Raw genomic sequence first — 22,003 nt, 5'->3', positions numbered from 1 at the left:
AGAACTTTTCAGCCAAGGGTTGGGCACAGCGAAGACTAGAGTGCACTAGCAACAGACTATGTAACTGGTTAGCTGTAGGTAGGGTATGCTGAATACTGACAACTCTCTCTCCTGACCCAGCCCTCACCCCGCACCTGGCTCCCAGAACACTACCCTCCAGGCAGAAGATCAAAAGAGTATTCCCTGGGAACTCTGACCACTCCACCACGAAAGACTGGAGGATACTAACACCAGGTGTTGCCCAGCAAAAAGCCTACCCAGGCCAGCCTACAGCAAAGCCCAAAGTGAAAACACCTTATCGATAGGCTCAGAGATTCCAGGCAAATTTTTAGTCCCATTCTCTTACTAAGGAGTAGACAACCAAGAATTACCAGATATATTAGGGAAGTTGTTAAGATGGAAGATTAGATCCAAAAAAAGCAATATGGAAGAAACAGACATTATATAAGGAGAAAACTTTAATTTTTTCCCCTTCGACACATATGAAGACTGGGCCAGGAAAGATGAAAAAAATAACTACAAAAATTGCTAACATTTATTAAACAATGACTACAAACATAGACCCTCTGTGCTAAATACTTAATTATCGCATTTATATACCACAACCACCATATGACATATTCTTATTACCATTTTACAGATGAGAAAATCCAGGCAGAGAAGTTAACTAATTTTCCTCTGGCCATACAGCCAAAGTTTGGCATATGAAGCCAGGTAGTCTGGTAGACCTGTGCTTTCAACTTTTACACAATTATGAATGTAAAAGTAAATTATTCAATATTCATCAATCAAATAAAATAATTTTAGTTGACACGTGTAACCATTTGCATATTATTACAGTACTGCAAAATAATTAAACATAATGGTGGTCAAATCAATGATGAAATATGTTTACTAAGCCAAATAAAATTGTTTATAACTTCCCAGATTCAATCTAAATAGTGCCAAGACACAATGAACAATTTAATCTTATACACACTCACACACGTGCACATACATATTCACTCACCAACACAAACATACATACATACCCACCACTGGACACCTGCTTCTGGCAATGTTACTAACTAGTCTGAAAAACTCTCAGACATCTAAAAATGCTAAAGAGATTATAAATACCCTTTAAAAAATTTTTTTTAAAGATTTTATTTATTCATTTGAGAGAGAGAGAGAGAGAGAGCACGAGTGGGGGGAGGGGCAGCGGGAGAGGGAGAAGCAGGCTCCCCGCTGAGCAGGGCGCCCGATGTGGGGCTCAATCCCAGGGCCCTGAGACTATGACCCAAGCCAAAAGCAGCCACTTAACTGTCTAAGCTACCCAGGCACCCCATAAATATCCTTTTAGACATAGAGTTTAGTTCATTAGAAAGTAAGGGAAAGCCAAAGGTGAGGAGATGAAATTGAGATCCCTTGCACAAATCCATGAAGGACTACACTCTGAGTCAAAGAGTGAGCTAGAAAAAAATATGGTGGTAAAATCACCCAATTGTGTCAAGTCTTACCTAAAGTGGGGAAAAAAGTCTCTGATTAAAATTCAAAATCATGATCTGTATGGTCCAGAAAAATCCCAAGCTGAAAGATGAAAGTACTTCCAGTTTGGTAGCACTGGGGACAGATGACAGACGCAAATGCAAATCCTCTAATTGAGGACTGTACCCTAAACCCAGACCCCTCAGGATTCCTAAAGATTAAAATCAGTGACGCATTGTGAGCTCACAATAAAAATTGCCAAAGACTTCAGAAAACGATGGAACAATGAGTAAGAGCAGAAAAAATAAAGAGCATCATTAGCTCCATAAGACTTTAGATAATAGAACTGTTACATATAAAATATTTTAAAAAGCCTACTTTAGGGGCACCTGGGTGGCTCAGTCGGTTAAGCGGCTGCCTTCAGCTCAGGTCATGATCCCAGGGAACTGGGATCAAGCCGCGCATCAGGCTCCCTGCTCAGCAGAGAGCCTGCTTCTCCCTTTCCCTCTGCCTGCCGCTCTGCCTACTTGTGCTATCTCTCTGTCAAATAAATAAATAAATAAATAAATCTTTAAAAAAAAAAAAAAGCCTACTTTACACAAAGAAGAGATCTAAGAACATGAAGAAGGAACAGGAGACATCCAGAAACAACCAAACTGATTTGAAAAAGAACCAAATAGAGCTTTAAAATTAAAACACAATGGGCTGGTTAAAGAATAGAGTAAATATATCCAGAGAAAGAATCAGTGCACTGGGATGTAGAGACAAAAAGACGGAAAAGATAAAAAGAGTGATTATCACTTGTGGAAGACAGAATGCGATAGTGTAACATTCATCTAACTGGAATTCCAGAAAGACAGACAGGTGAGAATGGGAGAGAGGCAACACTCAAAGGTCTAATTGGCTAAGAATTCTCAAAACTTCAGGAAAGATCTAAGTTGTTAGATTTAGGAACGACAATATATCCCGAGTAGGACTGAGTTAAAGAAGTCCATACCTGCAGAACATGAAAATCAAAGAGATATCTTAAGAACAACCAGAGAGAACTATAAAGAAGTTAACAATAAGCTCAGAGCAGACTTTTTCAACAGGAACAAAGAAGCTATAACATAATGGAATGGCATCTTTTTAAATTTTATTTTATCTATTTGAGAGAGAGAGAGAGTGAGCACAAGAAGGGGGAGGGGCAGAGGGAGCAGACTCCCGGCTGAGCAGGGAGCCAGCAGTGGGGCTTGATCCCAGGACCCTGGGATTATGACCTGAGGCAAAGGCAGATGCTTAACCAACTGAGCCACTCAGGCACCCCAGAATGGCATCTTTAAAGTGCTAAGATGAGATGCCTGGGTGGCTCAGTCGTTAAGCGTCTGCCTTTGGCTCAGGTCATGATCCCAGAGTCCTGGGATCAAGTCCCGCATCAGGCTCCCTGCTCAGTGGGGAGCCTGCTTCTCCCTCTGCCTGCCGCCCCCCGCCCCCACTTGTGCTCTCTCTCTTTCTCTGACAAATAAATAAATAAAATCTTTTAAAAATAAATAAATAAAGTGCTAAGATAATGGGGCACCTGGGTGGCTTAGTTGGTCAAGTGTCTGCCTTTGGCTCAAGTCATGATCCCAGTGTCCTGGGATCAAGCCCCACGTGGGGCTCCCTGCTCAGCTGGGAGACTGCTTCTCCCTCTCCGTCTTCCCTTCCCCCTTACTTGTGTTCTCTCTCCCTCAAATAAATAAAATCTTTTTTTTTTTTTTAAGATTTTATTTATTTATTTGACAGAGAGAGACACAGCGAGAGAGGGAACACAAGCAGGGAGAGTGGGAGAGGGAGAAGCAGGCTTCCCAAGGAGCAGGGAGCCTGACACAGGGCTCAATCCCAGGATCCTGAGATCATGACCTGAGCCGAAGGCAGATGCTTAACGACTGAGCCACCCAGGCGCCCCTATAAATAAAATCTCTTAAAAAAATAAAAATAAAGTACTAAGATAAATAACTCAATAAGATAGTCTTGAACTGACATCCAAGAATGAGAATGAAATAAAAACAAAACCCAGAAATTTCAAAAAAAGTTGCTAAAACATATACTTCTGGAAGAAGGAAAGTTATGTCTAAAAGGAAGGTGTAAGATGAATAGGGAATGGTAAGCAAAGAAACAGGTAAGCATAGGGATAAATCTAAATAGTGACTGTATAAGATAATAATAATGCTAATTTGTGGGCTAAAAATTAAAACAAAACTAAAACACAAGATGAAAGGAATAACTGGATCAAAGTGTGTATGGTCCCTGGATTGTTCAGGAAGCAGTGAAGATACTGGATATTTTAAGATTTTAAGTTATATGGGCAAGCTTAATATTTAACAGCGGTCACTGAAAGAACAATCATACAAGAACCTTCCAGGGTGGGAGGATGGGTTGGCCTGGTGGTGGGTATTGAGGAGGGCACGTTCTGCATGGAGCACTGGGTGTTGTGCACGAACAATGAATCATGGAACACTTCATCTAGAACTAATGATGTAATGTATGGGGATTAACATAAGAATAAAAAAAAAAAAGAACCTTCCAATCTGAATAACTAAAATATAATTTTTAAAAAACCCTCATACAGTTCTTAAAAAAAAAGCAGGAAGGTGTACGTGTGTATGTTTGGAGGTAGGGTGGGGGTATGGAAAGGACAGAAGGAAAGGGCATAAAATAATATGGTAGAAAGAATTCCAAATATATCGGTAATCACAACATATATAAATAAACTAAGCTTTAACAAAAAAAAAGATAGTGACTCTCAGTTTGGATTTAAAAACAACCATAATGGGGGCCCTGGGTGACTCAGACAGTTAAGCGTCTGACTTCTGCTCAGGTCATGATCTCGGGGTCCTGGGATTGAGCCCATGTTGGGCTCCCCGCTCAATAGGGAGTCTACTTGTCCCTCTCCCTCTGCCTCTCCCCGTACTCCTGCTCTGTCTCTCAGATAAATAAATAAAATCTTTAAAAAATAAATAAAAATAAAAATAAAAACAACCATAACAACAAAACCTACCTACATGCCCTGTATAAGGCATCTAAGACAGAGGATGGTTAAGGTGGGAAGTAAGACGATGAATGAGATAGTGGTGGCTGGTTGCACAACATGATGAATATGCTAAAAACCACTGAACTGTACATTTACAAATGGTTGAAATGGTAAGTTTTAGCTCAATAATTTTTTTAAAAAAGTAAACAGATGACATCTAGCAAACATTAACCAAAAGAAAACTGCTGTAGCTATATTAACATCAGACAAAATCAATTTAAAAGGTGACTCAAGAGGTGCCTGGCTGGCTCAGTTGGTGGAACATGGGACTCTTGATCTCAGGGTGGTAAGCTCGAGTCCCACATTGGGGGTAGAGATTACTTAAAAATAAAATCTTAAAAAAAAAAAAAAAGACGACTTAACAGCATTATTAAAGAAGGTCACCACAGAATGGTCAAAGATTGAATTTACCAGGAAGATGCATTAATTCTGAATTTATATGTACCTAATACTATTTCTTCGCAATATATCAATTCTGACAAATCTATTAATAGATTTGTTAACATACCTCTCTCAATAATGAAACATCAAGCAAATAAAGTATCAAAGAGATATAAAGATCTGAACCAAATAATAAACAAGCTTGATCTACTGACACACACAGTATCCTGCAACAAACAATTAGAGAACATACATTCTAGAAAAGTGAAGGCTAAGGGTTTTGAAATAAACTGCAGCTACTTAAAAGGGTGAAGTACAAAAAAACTGATGAATGTGGAACTGATTTTGTTTTATACAATTTAGAAAAATGCAACCTAATGGGAACACAAGCAGCCAGATTATTCTACCACTTTCCTCTCCTTCCCCAATTCTTCCGGGTAGATACATGACAAAGAAGATAAAGAGATTTGCAAAACAGCATTGACATTTATTATCTCTTTTCCTTTCAAATATTGAAATTTAGGTCAGAGCATATCTGGTAGGGGAACAAAAGAATGAAAAACTAACCTAGTTCTTTAAAAGGCAGAGCCACCTGTGTACCTGTCCCTTCAGGGCCATGAAGAAAGAGTACCAATTTTAAGCACCAATTAACAGACATCTTATTCTAAGGGGGAAATTAAGAGTGAAGATTCACATATGAAGATATTCACTACAAGAATATTTTTAACAGCAAAAAACTGGAAACAACCCATATGTCCAATAGGAAGAGAATGATGAAAAAAATGATAGTTTATAAAGATGAGAAATACATATAGTAAGATATTTATGGTCAGCTAGATTATTCATGCTTTCTTTTCTGTTGCTTTCACAATAAGCAAAAATATGGCTGTTTTGTTTAATAACAGTAATAAGATAATAGCTCCCACTCAGTGATGGCCTATGTGGCAGACGCGGATGTATCAGACAGTTTATGTGCGGCTCATTACCCCCCACTGCTGTAAGGCAGCTCTCAGTAGCCTCACTGTAGATAAAGTAACACGGTCCTCGGGCTTCTGTTTTTACTAGTGGCCAGCTTCCCGATACGAACTATGAATTCTTTTACAGAACAACCAGCTCTCTACTAGACAGCACAGGTCTCTGTGTCGTGGCAGGTGGCTGGGTTTAGGACGCTGTTTGGAAGTACACAGTCACAAAGATTTGGAATGATGCGAGCTTAAACGAGGGTCACTTTCCACACAAAGGAGACTTACTTCCTTATGACAGATTCTTGGACAAAACTGGATTTCCTCTACTTCCCAAGCTAACTTCACATAAAGGAAAGGGGGAACTATCACACATCTTTTATTTCTCTATAGCACTTTCTTTTTCACAAGATTCACCCACTGACTCATTTGATCCCAATACCACCAAAACTGGGCAGGATGGGGGGTATTATCTTCATTTTAGAGATGAAGAAAAGGAAGCTGACAAATTAAGAATGTCTGGCTTCAGATCATCTTGCTAGTGAGTAGTGGGTAAACCCCGAACCCACATCTCTGGGGCCTCTGCCCTTTCTATTACCCTTATTAACTGGGGAGACTTACACATAACCCTAGCACTTGCTGGGACATACTTCTTTTCTTCTACAAAGGGGCAGCTTTTCTATAGTTTTACCTTTCCTTTTATTCAAACTACTTCCAAGACAGGTTGTTCCAAATACTCTGTTTGTCTCCAGAAGGGTAAAATCCCAGAGTTAAGTTTCCTCAGCATCTTTTAAAATGTTAATAACCAGTATAGAGCCATTCATCAAAATGTTACTAGCGCTCTCTGAGAGGAGGGATTTCAGATCACTTAGGTTTTTTTCTTTTAAACTTTAAATGAATCGCTTCATTTTCTCTACCTCATCCAGACTGAAAACCATCTTTGCGACCCCTCACCCGCACTGCGCTGTACACAGTTGGCGTTCAGTAGCAGGTGAATAAACCACTGTTTCCTAAACTTCTGCTACATCTGTGTGCTCTCCGTGTGATTATTTACGCAATAGCTTTCTTTAAACCAATTCACTTTTTAAAACTTAGCCTTGTCCTAAATGGCCATATTCATGAACTAGTTTTATTTACCTTAATATATAGCTATTCAAATTTAAAATCCTGCTATGCTACCTAAAATAGTAGTGTGGCACATGCACTGGAAAGCACTATAGTTAATGAGTGTTGAGTCAATCTTTGTTGTTGTTGTTTTCATGTTTTTTATTCTAATTCCAGTATAGTTAGCATACAGTGTTATGCTTCCGGTGTACAGTATAGTGATTCAACACTTCCATACAACACCGAGTACTCATCACAAGTGCACTCCTTAATCCCCATCACCTATTTCACCCATCCCCCTGCCCACCTCCCCTCTGGCAACCTTCAGTTTGTTCTCTATAGTTAAGAGTGTTTCTTGCTTTGCCTCTTCCTCTTTTTTTTCCCCCTTGCTCGTTTGTTTTATTTGTTAAATGCCACGTATGAGTGAAATCGTACGGTATTTGTCTTTCTCTGTGTTGAGTCAATCTTTGACTTCCTTCACTCCCCACAATAGCAATCACCAGGTACTTTAAATCCACCTTTTACTGTGACTCTTGCACTTACTCTGATCCTCACTCTACTGCAGACCCTCATTATCTTGGTTACTTTGATGCAATAGGCCCCTAGAAGTCTCCCTGCCTCCAGTCTGCTCTATCCTGTATGCTGCCACCAAACTGTAATCTTCCTAAAGCAAGCTTTGGCTTCTACCCAAATCAATCTAAACCTTCCAGGCCACTGAAACAACCACTCGATGTCTTCAGGAAGAATTTTATAAACTGGTCCCAGTCTACCTTTCTATCTCCATCTACAAAAATCCACATAATCATTAGTCTTAGAATAGCCAGCATGTAGCTTTTTTTTTTTTTTTTTTTTTAATCTCTACAGCTCTATTCATTCCATAACTTCAACCTGAAAAGCCCCATTCCCAAGTCAAAATTCTACTTAGGTCAAATATCTTCTCTTTGAAGAAAATGTCTATTAGAACTCTCATTAATTTCTTAACTTCTAAAAGCCACACTATCCCAGCCACTATTTACCACAGCCTGTGTTAATTTATGGGCTATCTGTGTACATGGCTAGTCTCCTCTACTACAGGTTCTTCAGGGCAGGACTATGTCTAATGTATCTTCATCATGTAACCTATACCTAGATGCTAAAAATTTGTAGTTATCAACGAAATTAAGCAGGCTTTTCGAGAAGTCAGCAAAATAACTCAAACTCTGCTCAACACACTTCTAAAGACTATCTAATCTTTTGTAAGATTTAAGCCCAAGAATAATGTTCCCCTAGATACTAAAGGTCAGTAATTTCACTACATTGTTTGAACTCAATGGACCACTATCTAACGTCATGGTTTGGCTATGATGTTATCCACCCCCATCCCCACACGCCGGTATGTAGATACCTCTTAAGCAGGCTGACTTGCTGAACTTGCATGATTCCCCACTGCCACTGCTGAGTTACCCTTTCTGGACTTCAGTTTTCCTACTGATAAGATGACCTTAAGATCTCTTCCTAGCTTAAAATCCTGATGCTTGGTCAGACCAAGCAACCTAACTGGCAGGATAAACCCACTTCAAAAATAAGCAAAATCAAAGCACTTAGCCTTCTCCAAATGTTACTTAATCCCTTCACAGAATCTTGCCTCATGTACATATTTATGACTAGGCTAGGCACTTTACTTGACTTTCTTTTTTAGGATCAAAATGGATGTTCAAAAGATAATAGTTATTTTCTGGTAGTTAGAATGTATAAAATGGAGTACAAGGTATTTCCCCTATATTGTTTCATTTAATCCTCCCAACCCTAAAAGACAGGCATCTTTAGCCCAGTGTTTCTCAACCAGGAATGATCTTGCCCCCCAATCCCTGACACCCCTCCCTCCCCAGGCTATCTCGCAATGTCTGGAGATATTTTCAGTTGTAACAATTGTTGAGGGTAGGGGAGGTTGATACTGGCATGTAGTGGGGAAAGGCCAGGGATGCTGCTAAACATCCTATAATGCACAAGATACCCCCTACAACAAAAATTACCTGGCCCAAAATGTCAATAGTGCCAAGGTGAGAAACCCTCCTAGCATTATCTTTTAGTTAAGAAATCTATGATTTAGAGAACTTACTTGCCCAGAGTTACATAGATCCAAAATCATCTCTGGATGACACCAAAGCCAATAGCACATTCCCATATATATACAAATACTGGCAACTGTTTCTGATTAAATTTGTGTTGTTTCTTATCATTGTCCCTCCTCCCCCATTTAGTCTTGGTACTTGAGATCTTGCTAATCAGCCTCAGCTAACCTCATCCAGGAGAGAACTCAGAAAAAGCTTCTGAGACTCAGGTCAGATTTAAGAATGTCTTCTCTTGTGCTCCCACTGCGTCCAGGATACACAGCTTCACTATTACAATTATCATATTGTACTGGGCTTCGATGACTTTCTCCCCTTCAGACCATCAGCTCCTCGAGAGCAAAGTTTCCCTCTTTATTCTTGCACTTCTAGTGCCAGGCAAAGTATCTCAGCACAGAATATGTGTTCCATAAATATTTGTCAAACAAACAAAAGAAAACTGACCAACACTATACAGTGTACCCAAGGACACACAGCTACTAAATGACAGAACCAGGATTCAAATTCAAGTCTCTCCATTGCCAAAGTCTATCATTACTGTGTCTCAATGAGCTAAAAATCAGATGTTTATCTTCTCTTTATCCTGCCTGGTGAAATTCTTTGAACATAAACATATAGGGAATATATACAACGTCCCTGTTTTAAAGATAGCTTATAATCATAAGAATTTTCCTATCTTATGCTTCTAATTTTCATGGGTACATTCTATAAAAGCTTGAGAGGTAGTTAGCATGTAGTAACAATAATAATCTCTCCCAAATACCAGAATTATAACGGGGCCATGGGGTTCTTATTTGATAGTCTCCTTGAATTTACCACTCACTACATAGAAACTGATGTTATTTTGAGTTGTCATAGGAACTGTTTATAAAAACTAAGCCAGGGTCTCTTAGGAAAAGAAGAACTCACTTTAACTTTAGCTTTTATTTCTTCACTGTCCCCTTCTCCATCTTTGCGGGGTTCCATGCCAGGCTCTTCCAGGATGTCTTTGTTTAGTACAGAATACTCTTCTAGTAGAGTGTCAAACAAAACTATTCGCTTGTTCTTGAAGAAGCCATAAAAATAAGCATTGCTGTGGGAAGAGCGTTTAGATCCTAAGGGAAAGACAGTTCAAAGCATGGAAAATAATTAAAAAGTTTGGGGTTCTCTGGAGAGACTCCTAGAAATTGCATTAGTGGAAAGGACATTAACATTTTCAAACTGTTTAATATCTGAAGAAAACTGTTATCAACATAAATCACCACCTGCAGTGGAGAGTGTCTGCTTTCCTACAGTCCTGCCAACAAATACTTGTGCTCGTCGCAGCTTTACAGCAATAAGTAAATAAATAAAGTCTAAATATCCAACAGTAGTGGAATGGTTAAATTATGGTAGAGCTGTGAAATGGAATTTTAACCAGCCAGAAAAAAAAGCAATACTTTTGAAGAAACTTAACAAGATAGGAAAAAGCTCACCAATATACTGTGAAGGATATAAAACTTCATATATATAAGGTTCCATTATTGTCATGAAAAAAAAGTACATGTAAATAGAAAAGCATAAAACAAGCCTATGAAGACATATTTCAAAATACTGAAGTGTTTACCACTGGCTTCTAGAACTATGGATTTTTGTTCCCTCCTTTATAAAATAAGTACACTTACTTCTATAATCAGGAAAAGTTAAAGCTATTTTTAAAAAGACTGGGAAAAAAAACATACCTAACAGTACGTGGCTAACAGAAGCTGAACTATGGGTGATTTTTTATTTGCTTCTTTATATTTTTCTTTATTTCCTAAATGTTCTACACTGTGCAGGGACCTGTGTGGTTAAGAGCAGACTTTGGGTTCAAATCTTGGCTCTGCCATGTAGTAGTTGTGTAAATATAAGAAACTTCCTTAATTTCTTTAAGCTTAATTTCTTTAAGCTTTATTTACCTGTTTATGACGTGAGGCTAATCTCTACCTCATTGAGCTGGATTAAAGATTACATGAGAAATTCTAAGCAAATCAATGCATATACTGCCTGATCCATAAACTACTACTATTACTTACAAACATTTTTTCAAAGAAATGATAAAACATTTGTTTCTCTTGAGAATTTGAGATGTCTCACAGAAAATATGTATTCTGTATCTACTCATACTTCTACTATAAAGTATGATTAGCAATAAATTTAGGATACGGTATATTCTACATATATAGCAGTATGCTTGGCAGTATGTTTAGCATTTAGGAAGGCTTTGACAAATAGTAGCTTTTTATTTATTTAATTATTTTCTCATTTTTTGGTTTCGTTGCAGAGAAGAGCCAAACACGTGGTCCAATTTTGACAGTGGTATAGGACCTCAGCATCTGGAAAGCTATGTATCATTCAGAGGTCTTACTTACACTTCTCTCTCATTTCTGTCTTCTCTGATTCTAATTTTTAAATAAAAATATTTCTTAGAAGCTGCCTTAAGTTATTTATGGAAGTAGGCAGACTGTATGCTTATAAACAAAATAAAAGTAATGTCTTAGTATCTCCCACTGGTCCAACTTTCTCAAAGTGTAGCCCAAGGAATACCTATACCAGAGTCACCTCGGGGCGCCTGTTAAAGGTAGATACTAAGGGCGCCTGGGTGGCTCAGTCGGTTGGGCGACTGCCTTCGGCTCAGGTCATGATCCTGGAGTCCCGGGATCGAGTCCCGCATCGGGCTCCCTGCTCAGCGGGGAGTCTGCTTCTCCCTCTGACCCTCCCGACCCTCCCCCCTCTCATGCTTTCTCTCTCTCAATCTCTCTCTCTTAAATAAATAAATAAAATCTTTAAAAAAAAAAAAAAGTAGATACTAAAACACCTGGGAATGCAGCCCAAGAATCTGTCTTTTAACAAACTCTCCTGAAAATTCTTACAGTCACTAAAGCTTAGGGGTCCCTGCCCTAGACCATAAGCTTTTTGTATCACTGTGCTGGCATGTAATATATATTCAATAATGAGTGTTTACCGAATGGGTTGATGAGACCACTTGAGGTACGAAGTAATATACTCGAGGATCTGAAAACCAACGTAAGGCACTGCCATCTGTGTCTTTATGTTTTATGCCGTCTTACCTTCAACTCTAGGCAGCATTTGACACAGCTGACCACTCCCTCCTCGAAAGACTTTCTCCTGTCTCAAAAGAAATACCACTTTCTCCCGGCTTTCTTCCTACTTCAACCTCTGTTAACTGGATCTTCTTCCCCCGCTGACTCCAGCCTGAGCCCCCTTGTCTTCTCTAAATGCCCCCATTCATGGCATTAAACACCATCTCTGTGCCAGATGCTTTCCTATCAATATTCTGGCCCTGACCTCTCCCTAGAACTCCAGCTGCCTATCTGCCATCTCTACATCTCCATAAGGATGTTGATAATGCAGATTTGTTGTTTATATTCTTATGTGTGTGCGTGTGGTTTTTCTTCCCCCTCCTTTCAGAGTTCAAGGACTTTCTCACCATGTGAGTGTTGTGGGAGACTGCTTCTGAGAAATCTAAAAGGCCAGATATTTGTGTCCCCAGCACTCCTGGCATCTAGCCCATGCCCTGGCTCAGTAAATCAGATACACCCACTGGGGACTGAAGATTTAGCTAATTATGCAAAGAAGCAGGGCAGTGAGGAATTAATGCCATGGGTGCTAGTGGCGGGATGTTAAGAGAGCAAACTGCCGATTTCAACAGCAGGAGGCAACAGCAGGGTCCTCACCAGACCAGTTCTACAGGGAGATTCTGAGCTCCTCACCTCCCTGGGAACAGCCTATTTTCCAAGCTTGTAAACTTAACTTTCCTGGTGATTTGTGAGCTATCAAAGGTTGTCTCAATAAGGAATTTTCCTGCTTCAATCAGCCACAGTTGGTTTGACTGCTTACTTGGAGCTAACCACTGCCTGAGGAACTCTAATCCAGTGTTCAATAGATACCGCAACACGTAACATCCAACAGAACTGAATTCCCCACAAACCTGCTCTTTGCTCAGTTTTCCCATCTCAGTAAACCACCATTTATCCAGCTGCTCAGGCCAAAAATCTAGGTCATTACCCTTAATGTCTCCCTTTCCTCAATTCCTTCACAGGTAACCTACAAGCAAATTTCATCAACTCTACCCCTGAAACATATCCCCAATGCATCTACTTCTCTGCGTAAATTACTTCTGTCCTAGTCTAAGCTGCCTGATCTCCGCCCTGACCATGGCCACAGTCTCCAAACTGCTCACCTGCTGCTACTCTTGCCCTCCCACTACAATCTCTTCTCCATAGAGCAACCCACAATATTTAAAAACTACAAACCAGACCATGTCACTAAAACCTTCAATGGCTTTTCCCCCCAAACTCACAATAAAACCCAAGCTCTTATCCTGATTTACCAAGTCCTATGTGGTCTGACTCCTGCCTGTGTCTCACACTTCATGTCATAACACCGTCCTGCTGTGCTGCAGCCACACTGGACTTGTTTCTTGCAGACACAAAGCTCTAGAAGGGCTTACCACATTCCCAGATCTCAACATGGATGGCTTCTTCCTTCAGGCGTCAACTCAGATTCACTCGCTCAGAGAGCTCTTGCCTGATGACCCAATCTAAAGTATCTACTCAGTCATCCTTGATCACATCACACTAGTTTCATTCTCTGCACAACACTTGCTATCTGATATGATTTGGAAGAATGCTGGCTTTTCACTACAATATCCCTATCAACTTACAAATCCATAATGTATGTTGTTATTATTAGTAACAACAGTTAATCATTCAAAATATTTCTGAGGATTGTTACCATTATTAACAAGAACTTATATTACATATCAGTAAATTTCTGTTTAGCAAAGGTAAGTTGCCAAAGTCACACAGGAAATTTGTGATAAAACCACGATTCAAACCCAAGCTTATTGACCTCACAGCCTGACCTCTGAAATGCTACCCTCCACTTACTCAAAACTTTTTTTTTTCTTTTTTTTTTTTTAAGCAAGCTCTGGCCAGTTTTATTAAAGAAAAAGTCTTGTATGACTCACTTGTCACCGGTCTGTCCTGGCATGCTTCCAATGATATCAAAATCACCTGATCGATGAGAGCCAGTGCGCATACTCCACAGTACTTTCCACTTTCTGTGCCCAATTCAATACTACTGCCACTGAGTGATGGACACCAGTTATGGCCAACATGGCACAACACTCTGTTTCTGATTTCCTCAAGGCTGGGAGTTGGTGAGGATGATCAGTTTCACTTTGCCATGTCTGATCATTAACAGAGTCTGCTTGTACCCCAGCACATACTTTCCACTTTTCATATTGATCTGGAGCCCAAAGTAGATCAACTCCAGTGGCTCTTTTGTCTTCTTTGCAGCCACTGTCTTCCTGCCTTAGGTGCGAGCCGGCCCCACAAGATGGTCGGGGAGTGAGGAAAAAAACGCTAAATCCTGATATTCCATAAAGTACCAGCTCATGTTATAATTCTCCATAAAGCCTTCCCTATTTCATCTAAAACCACATGGCACTGACAGTCTATATTACATATCTTATCAATTACTTCTATTGTGATATCATTAGTTGTCATTTCATATTATCTGATTATCACTTAAGTGATAAGCAACTTAGGTTGCCCCAACAGTAAAAGTCCCTAAAAGATGGTCCTACTGTACTGATTCATATACTTCTAGTTTACTAACTAAAAGAATAGCGATCTCGGGCGCCTGGGTGGCTCAGTTCGTTAAGCGACTGCCTTCGGCTCAGGTCATGATCCCAGGGTCCTGGGATCGAGTCCCACATCGGGCTCCCGGCTCAGCAGGGAGCCTGCTTCTCCCTCTGACCCTCTCCTCTCTCATGCTGTTTCTCTCTCGCTCGCTCTCTAATAAATAAAATCTTTAAAAAAAAAAAAAAAAAAAAGAATAGCGATCTCAGAGCCTAAAAAGTAGTGGGATTGTCATTCTACCATTTCCCCCATAGAAATGTCCCAACTGTGCCATTAGCTGGGCTGTATAACCTCAGAAGCCACGGATGTCTGAGATTTCTATACTCTTCTAGTTGCGGTTAATTCATTCTTTCCCATTGTGGCCATCTCTATTCTTCTGGACCCCATAATTACTTCTCAGTTTCCACTCCTTCATCCAATACAGCTGTTTCTCACTGGTGATTTTTTTTTTTTTTTTTAGTTTAGAAGAGGGATGGGCAAAGTATGGTTTGCAGGCCAAATCTAATCTGCCACTTATTTTTATAAATAAAGTTTTACTAGAACACAGCCATGCTCATGGGGCGCCTGTCGGTTAAGCATCTGCCTTCGGCTCAAGTCATGGTCCCAGGGTCCTGGGATTGAGCCCTGCATCGGGCTCCCTGCTCAACGGGGAGCCTGCTTCTCCCTCTCCCTCTGCTGCTCCCCCTGCTTGTGCTCTCTCGCTCTGTCAAATAAATAAAAAATCTTAAAAAAAAAAACAAGAAAACATAGCCATGCTCATTTGTTTATGTCTTATCTGTGACTGCTTCTGTACTGTAATGGCAGGATTGAACAGCTGTGACAGGGACAGACCATGTGGCCCATAAAGCCTAAAATACTTACTGACTAGCCCTTTACAGAAAATGTTTGCCAAACCATGGTTTAGGGGAAGCAAAGCTGAATCCTGGAGGGGTGAAGGGATTCATCTAAGATCCCACAGCTGCTAAGTGGCAGAGGGAGAACCACTCTCACGCATTTAGGAGGATTTTCCAAAAGTCATGGTATCATACAACACTTTTACTCTACATCTTTTTGGGCCTGAGACTTTAGTAGTTTTATGTAAACTAATACATAGCTTAACTCTCAAAAGCAATTATCAGGGGTGCCTGGGTGGCTCGGTCAGTTAAGCGTCGGCCTTCGGCTCAGGTCGTGATCTCGGGGTCCTGGGATCGAGTCCCGCATCAGGCTCTCTGCTATGCGGAGAGCCTGTTTCTCCCTCTCCCCCTACTCTTCTCTCTCTCTCTCTCTCAAATAAATAAATAAAATCTTAAAAAAAAAAAGCAATTATCAAAAATGCAGAGAATACTGATCCGAAGTTTCCAAAGGTACTACAGTTTTTGGTAATGTGCAAGTGAAATCATACTCCTCCAGAACACTGGAAGTTTTGTTGGATGAGACAAAGCCAGTAACACTGGTTTTATTTATGAGCCCCCAAACTAGTGCTAAATGAAACTTGACTATGCAAAAGTCCAACTCAATTACCTGAGGGAGCCAGGTAGGTAACAGAAGTACATAAATCAATCTAATACACATGATAAACAAGGAGTGAAGAAGGCCTTGGCCAAACAACACTGTAAAGCCAACCAAATACAGCTGCAGGTAAGAGCAGGCTTGGTATCGGGCTATTAGTTTCTATCCCTGGACTATGTCATCAATTCCTAGAAATCTTAAAAACGCAAAATGTAAAATCGTAACAAATCAAAACAAATCACTTGAATAAAACTTCCTTACCCCCAGGTAGCCTTACCTTCAACAACATATACCTTAGTCAAAGGAAAGTCAATACTCTTTGCCATTACTTCAATTTCCTGTTTAAGCTTTCCCTCAGGCAGAGGTGTGAATTTGTCAAATAAAGGGGCAATATAATCAGCATATATTGTGACAAGCACCTGAAAAATAAATGTCAGAACAACCTATGAAAATGTTCTTAAAGAAAAACTGCTATATATATAGATTATATTAAAACAGCCTTGAGATCCAGCCTTGAGAACATGGATCTTTTCTTATTTGCTCTGGTATTCCCAGCCCCAAATAATACCAGATAGTAAGTGCTCAATATCTGTTAAACTAAATCAAAGTGAGTAGTCTCTATGTGGTAATAACTGAAAAGTCAAATGGTCCATTCAAAACTATCTTGGGAATTTCTGACACTTCATAAGCCCATCATAACTGAGAATTCTGCCTTTGAGAGTAATCATGAGAGACCTGCAGTCTTTGCTAGAAAAATAATTACTAGAGCTTGACTGTGTGCTGTTTTTTGGTTGGTCTGCTAAAATTAATTACCTGCAGTGCACAACTATCCACTGTGTTTGGAATGGCACTTCCTTAAGCATTTCAGGAGCATTTCCTCTGTTCTCTTTCCTCTCACTTCATTTGCCATACACAGATGTGCATAAATCCAACTAGCACCTGTTTTCAGAGTTTGATCCCACCAGTAGAAAGTAAAGCAGTGAACATCATGGCAATTCAGACTAAAGTAAACCTCATCATCAGAGGAGCTGAACAGCTAACAGATGCTATTTTTTGGAGGCTGTGAACAGACCGCTTTCACTGTGTTGTAGTGTGTGTTGTAAAGTGGTTTAGAATATGGTAGAGAGAAGAAGCAAAGACGTGAGGAAGGGAAGACGGGGGGTGAGAGGAAAAGGGAGGGAGAACAGAAGGAGGGGAGGAGAGAAACGAGAGAAGGGAAGGGAAGAGGAAGGGAAAAGGGAACAGAGAAGAAGGGCTAAAGAAGGGAGAAAGGAGGAGGGGAAAGGCAGGGGAAGGAGGGCAGAAAAAAAATTGGGTAAGTTTATGCTTTCTTTTTCTTATCCCTCTTAAATCTAGTCTCTCTTCAAAACATCCACAATAGGCTGGGGCACCTGGATGGCTCAGTCAGTTAAGTGTCTGCCATCGGCTCAGGTCATGATCCCAGGGTCATGGGATCGAGCCCCACATTGGGCTCCCTGCTCAGCAGGAAGCCTGCTTCTCCCTCTCCCACTCCCCCTGCCTGTGTTCCCTCTCTCGCTGTGTCTCTGTCAAATAAATAAAATCTTAAAAAAAAAAAAAAAATCCACAATAGGGGCGCCTGGATGGCTCAGATGGTTGAGTGTCTGCCTTCAGCTAGGGTCATGATCTCTGGGTCCTGGAATAGAGCCCCATGTCGGGCTGCCAGCTCAGCAGGGGAGCCTGCTTCTCTCTCTCCCTCTGCCTCTCCCCCTGTTTGTGTACTCTTTGTCTCTCTCTCAAATGAATAAATAAAATCTTTACTAAATAAATAAATAATAAAGTCTATTAAAACATCCACAATATTTTAGGCACTGGAGCTCAGTAGAGTCATTAAATGATCAAACTTAGTCATCCATTCTAGTGACAACTCACAAATGCACAGCCCAAAATTGCCTGACAACTGGATCATTAACAGTAACTAACAACCAGCTTCTAGAATCTGAGTCAGCATTAGGAGGAGAAAATCTATGGTCAGAGTCAGCTCTCTATTTCTATACCCAAAAGCAGAAACCAAGAGGGAAATTTATATGACCACTTATTTATATTTCATTTGCTTCTTAAGAACTGCTCATATGCTAATGAAGATTAAATCATAGTTATCTCGCCAAGGAAATCTTGTAAAAGAAAATGAAACAAAGATTTTACTCACCAGAGAAACAACTAATGTGAACAGCCAGGCATATATAAAAAAATAGTCACCCCCAATTTTGATAATGTAAAGTAGAAGTGAAGACACAGGCAATAAAATGCACTGAGTCACAATAAATTTCTTGACTGCATCTTTCATGAAGAATCCCAAAGTCTGAAAAAAGAAAAGATTATCACAAGAAACTGAAAAAATGCTTTTAAAGTAACTAATAAATGAATACAGAAGGTACGCTATTAAAGCAATTTTAAAAGTTAAAAGGCAGTGAGTCTGTATTATATGACAATAGGCAGCCTAATACAGTAAGTAAATGTCTGGCATTTTATAGTTCAAAATACACCATTTAAATGTTAGCAGAAAAACACTAGACTTTAGTATGAAAAGTTTACGGCAAGACTTTAAGCTATGAGCTTTACCATATCTGCAGTTCCTTTTCCTTCAATTAATTCATGCTCTAAAATAGCAAATTATGGGGGAGCCTAGGTGGCTCAGTTGGTTAAGCATCGGACTCTTGATTTTGACTCAGGTCATAATCTCAGGATCATGGACTCTGCACTCAGTGGGGGGTTCTGTTTGGGATCCTCTCTCTCTCCCTCTTCCTCTCCCCCCTACTCTCTCAAATAAATAAATAAATCTTTAAAAAAATAAAGTAGCAAATTATGTTTCAATTATTACCAGCAGAGGGGAAAAAAGCACAAAAAAGTCTTTATATTTAAAAGAGAACATGTGTATTCTCTAGTTTACCTGTTGATTGAAACCATGTTTTTCTTCTATCACAAAAGTATTATAAAGACTCCATGGCAAACCAGTCAATGCACTGAAAAGTGTAGCCAAGAGGAGAAACACCAAGGACTGAGTGATCTAAACACAAGAAGAAAAAAAAGGGAGTTTTTATAGTGTAATATTAATTCGTTCTTCAAATGAATGATTAGTGAACAAATGAACAAGTAGTTGTTGAGCACTTACTACATCTCAAGCAATGTGCTTGATTCTATGGGTAATGCAAGGTCTGAAAACATCTCTACCCTCTGAGTTTACTTGAGAGAAGGAGGCAATAAAACAATATCTCTTTTATCCCAGGCACTATGTGAAAGTTACCTGAAGCCATACAGACAAAGAAGAACTAAAAAATGAGAAACAACCACATACACTGGTGAATTCAAGCAAGACTTACTAGGCTGAGGAGACTCGGGATGCCACTCTGAAGAAAGAGGTGAATTAATGGGACAGGAGAGACAAGGAAAGGAGGAGGAATGCCTTGCAATTTGCGAAAGCATGGAGCACCCTGTAAGAGGAAGAGGACAAGATGACAGGCCTTGGGACAAGGTTGGGGTAAGGCAGAGAAATTTATCCCAGAGCATCAAAAAAGCTGGACTAGGGCGGGTGGGGTGTCCTAAAGTTTTCACAAGAAGCCAAAAACCAATAGGGGAAATTACCCTCAAGAACTACTTTAAGTGCCTTCACAACAGATCCTTATGAAATCAAAAGCCAAGAACTGCCTCATTTCTCTTTCCAAACTTTTCCTAGGATAGTGGAGGAAAAGGGCTACTTGGTATGAAAGGAGTTGGGGAGGGAGAAAGGGTGATGAGGCCCTCTCACCACACGGTGTAAAATGGAATTCTTTTAAGGTAAATGTCAGTATACCACCCACCACCAAAACACCTTTGATTCGGTAACAAAGATGCAGCCAATATAAGTTTCTAAATGTAGGAAGAAGGGAGAGAGGATAAGAAAGGAAGGTTTATCTGGCTATAACATGCAGGGCAGTTTATTTCAGCACTGTTCCCAAACAGGAGATGGGAAAAAAATTAAAAAACAGATTCTAGGACCTTCCTTAAACCTACTGAATCAGAATCCCATCTTCCAAAAATGCAATCATATTGTACTGATTATGTGAATACTTGCTTTTCTCACATAATATCTCATAAAAATTTTCCATATCAATATATAGCTATTTCTTCATTATTAATGACTCTAGATTATTCCATTGTATAAGTGGACACCTAGGCTACTTCCATGATAGCAGTCATTCCAATGCTATATTGAACCCTTTATACATACATTCATGCATTCATTCTCCATGAATTCAAAAAAGTTAAATGTCTGGTGTCAAACTTTTTGAAGGCACTGGTGACACAGCAGTGAAGAAAATATACAAGGTCTCTGTCCCCTTAGAGCTTAAAATTCTTGTCAGGGAGACAGATAAAAAGTAAACAAATAAGGTAAATGCAGACAGTGGTAAGTACCTTTATTTTTTTTTTTTTTTAAGATTTTTATTTATTTATTTGACAGAGAGACAGACAGCAAGAGAGGGAACATAAGCAGGGGGAGTGGGAGAGGGAGAAGCAGGCTTCCTGCAGAGCAGGGAGCCTGATGCGGGGCTCGATCCCAGGACCCCGGGATCATGACCTGAGCCGAAGGCAGATGCTTAACGACTGACCCCCCCAGGTGCCCCAAGAGTGGTAAGTGCCTTTATACAGAAATACACAAACACAGTGATGTGTGTCACTGAGGAGTGACAGCAGAATTGTTACTCTAGATGGAGTGGTCAGGGAGGGCCTCTCTGAGAAAGAGACATTTAAGATGAGAACTGCATAAGGAGTCAGTCATGATGTATACATAAAACCACCTTAAATAATTTCTGAAACAATGGAGTGCCTGGTTGGCTCAGTCAGTAGAGCATCCGATTCTTGATCTTGGGGTTGTGAGTTCGAGCCCCAAACGGTGGGTAGAGATTACTTTAAAAAAATAAAATCTTTACAAATTTCTGAAACAGGGCAGAGAATATGTAAGTAAACCACAATGCCACATAGAACAGACCAGGACAAGAGTCAATGAAGATACAGAAATACCCCAGGAAGAAGAGGTCTTCAAAGAGTTTGGCTGCTTTCGAAAAAGGTATATAGAAATGGGACACAGGATGAGCTGAATTAAAACCCAAGGTACCTATACATATGTAAAGAGAGCCACCATTTCAAATAAATAATCAGGAAAGAGGGAAGAGACTTGGCAATTTCCAAGAAAAAGTCAGGAGATAGTGTCCTAGCATTCATCACAGGTGGGGAGTCTCAGGCTTAAGGCTTTGCCCAGTAAATGGAGCTTCTGTAAGACTGGGTAGTCAACTCAAGTAGCTCCATGGAGATTCTAGAAGTTACACCCTCTGTCCTTGTTTGAAGTATCTGCTAAGTGCATATGGCAAAGACTATCTGCTTAGTGGGTTCAACAAAATTCAGGCTTCCCCTTTCACTGCAAGGGGCTGTCCCAGAGAAATAGCTACCTAACCAGAGACCACCATTTCCCAGTTCCCTTACATCTGATACTAAATGACTGGTTAGCCAACAAAATGTGAATGCAAAGGACACTTCAGAGACAAGGGAGTTAAGAAGAGGACGTACTTTCTCCACCCCCTCATTCCATCTGCCTATTGGATGCAGAGAACTCTGGGGCACTCAGGGGATGGCAGAGTCGTAAGATGAAAAAAGACCAGGTCCCTGGCTTCCCACATAGAAGAATGTCACCTGCTGACCAAAAATACTCACACTAGGCTATTATGTTTTTGAGAAATAAACTATTGTGATAAGCCATTGGAATTCTGGAGTTTGCTACAATAA

General features: G+C 40.0%; 1 protein-coding gene and 1 pseudogene across 1 annotated transcript in view; both read right to left on the bottom strand.

Annotated features, from left to right (window-relative positions):
• The window catches only part of ZMPSTE24 (zinc metallopeptidase STE24), a 41,873-nt gene that overhangs the window by 9,307 nt on the left and 10,563 nt on the right, over positions 1-22,003 (bottom strand). Inside the window, 4 exon segments of the mRNA XM_081818193.1 lie at positions 9,984-10,168; positions 16,506-16,647; positions 18,396-18,548; positions 19,137-19,253. Coding sequence (XP_081674319.1) covers positions 9,984-10,168; positions 16,506-16,647; positions 18,396-18,548; positions 19,137-19,253 — 597 coding nt within the window.
• Positions 10,175-14,605, bottom strand: LOC115942428 (large ribosomal subunit protein eL30 pseudogene; annotated as a pseudogene).

Source organism: Leptonychotes weddellii, chromosome 4 (genome assembly GCF_054177405.1).
Source record: "Leptonychotes weddellii isolate Sample4059 chromosome 4, ASM5417740v2, whole genome shotgun sequence".
Lineage (NCBI taxonomy): Eukaryota > Metazoa > Chordata > Mammalia > Carnivora > Phocidae > Leptonychotes > Leptonychotes weddellii.
The sequence above is the reverse complement of the archived record's forward strand: the minus strand, read 5'-3'. Positions and strand labels throughout refer to the sequence as shown.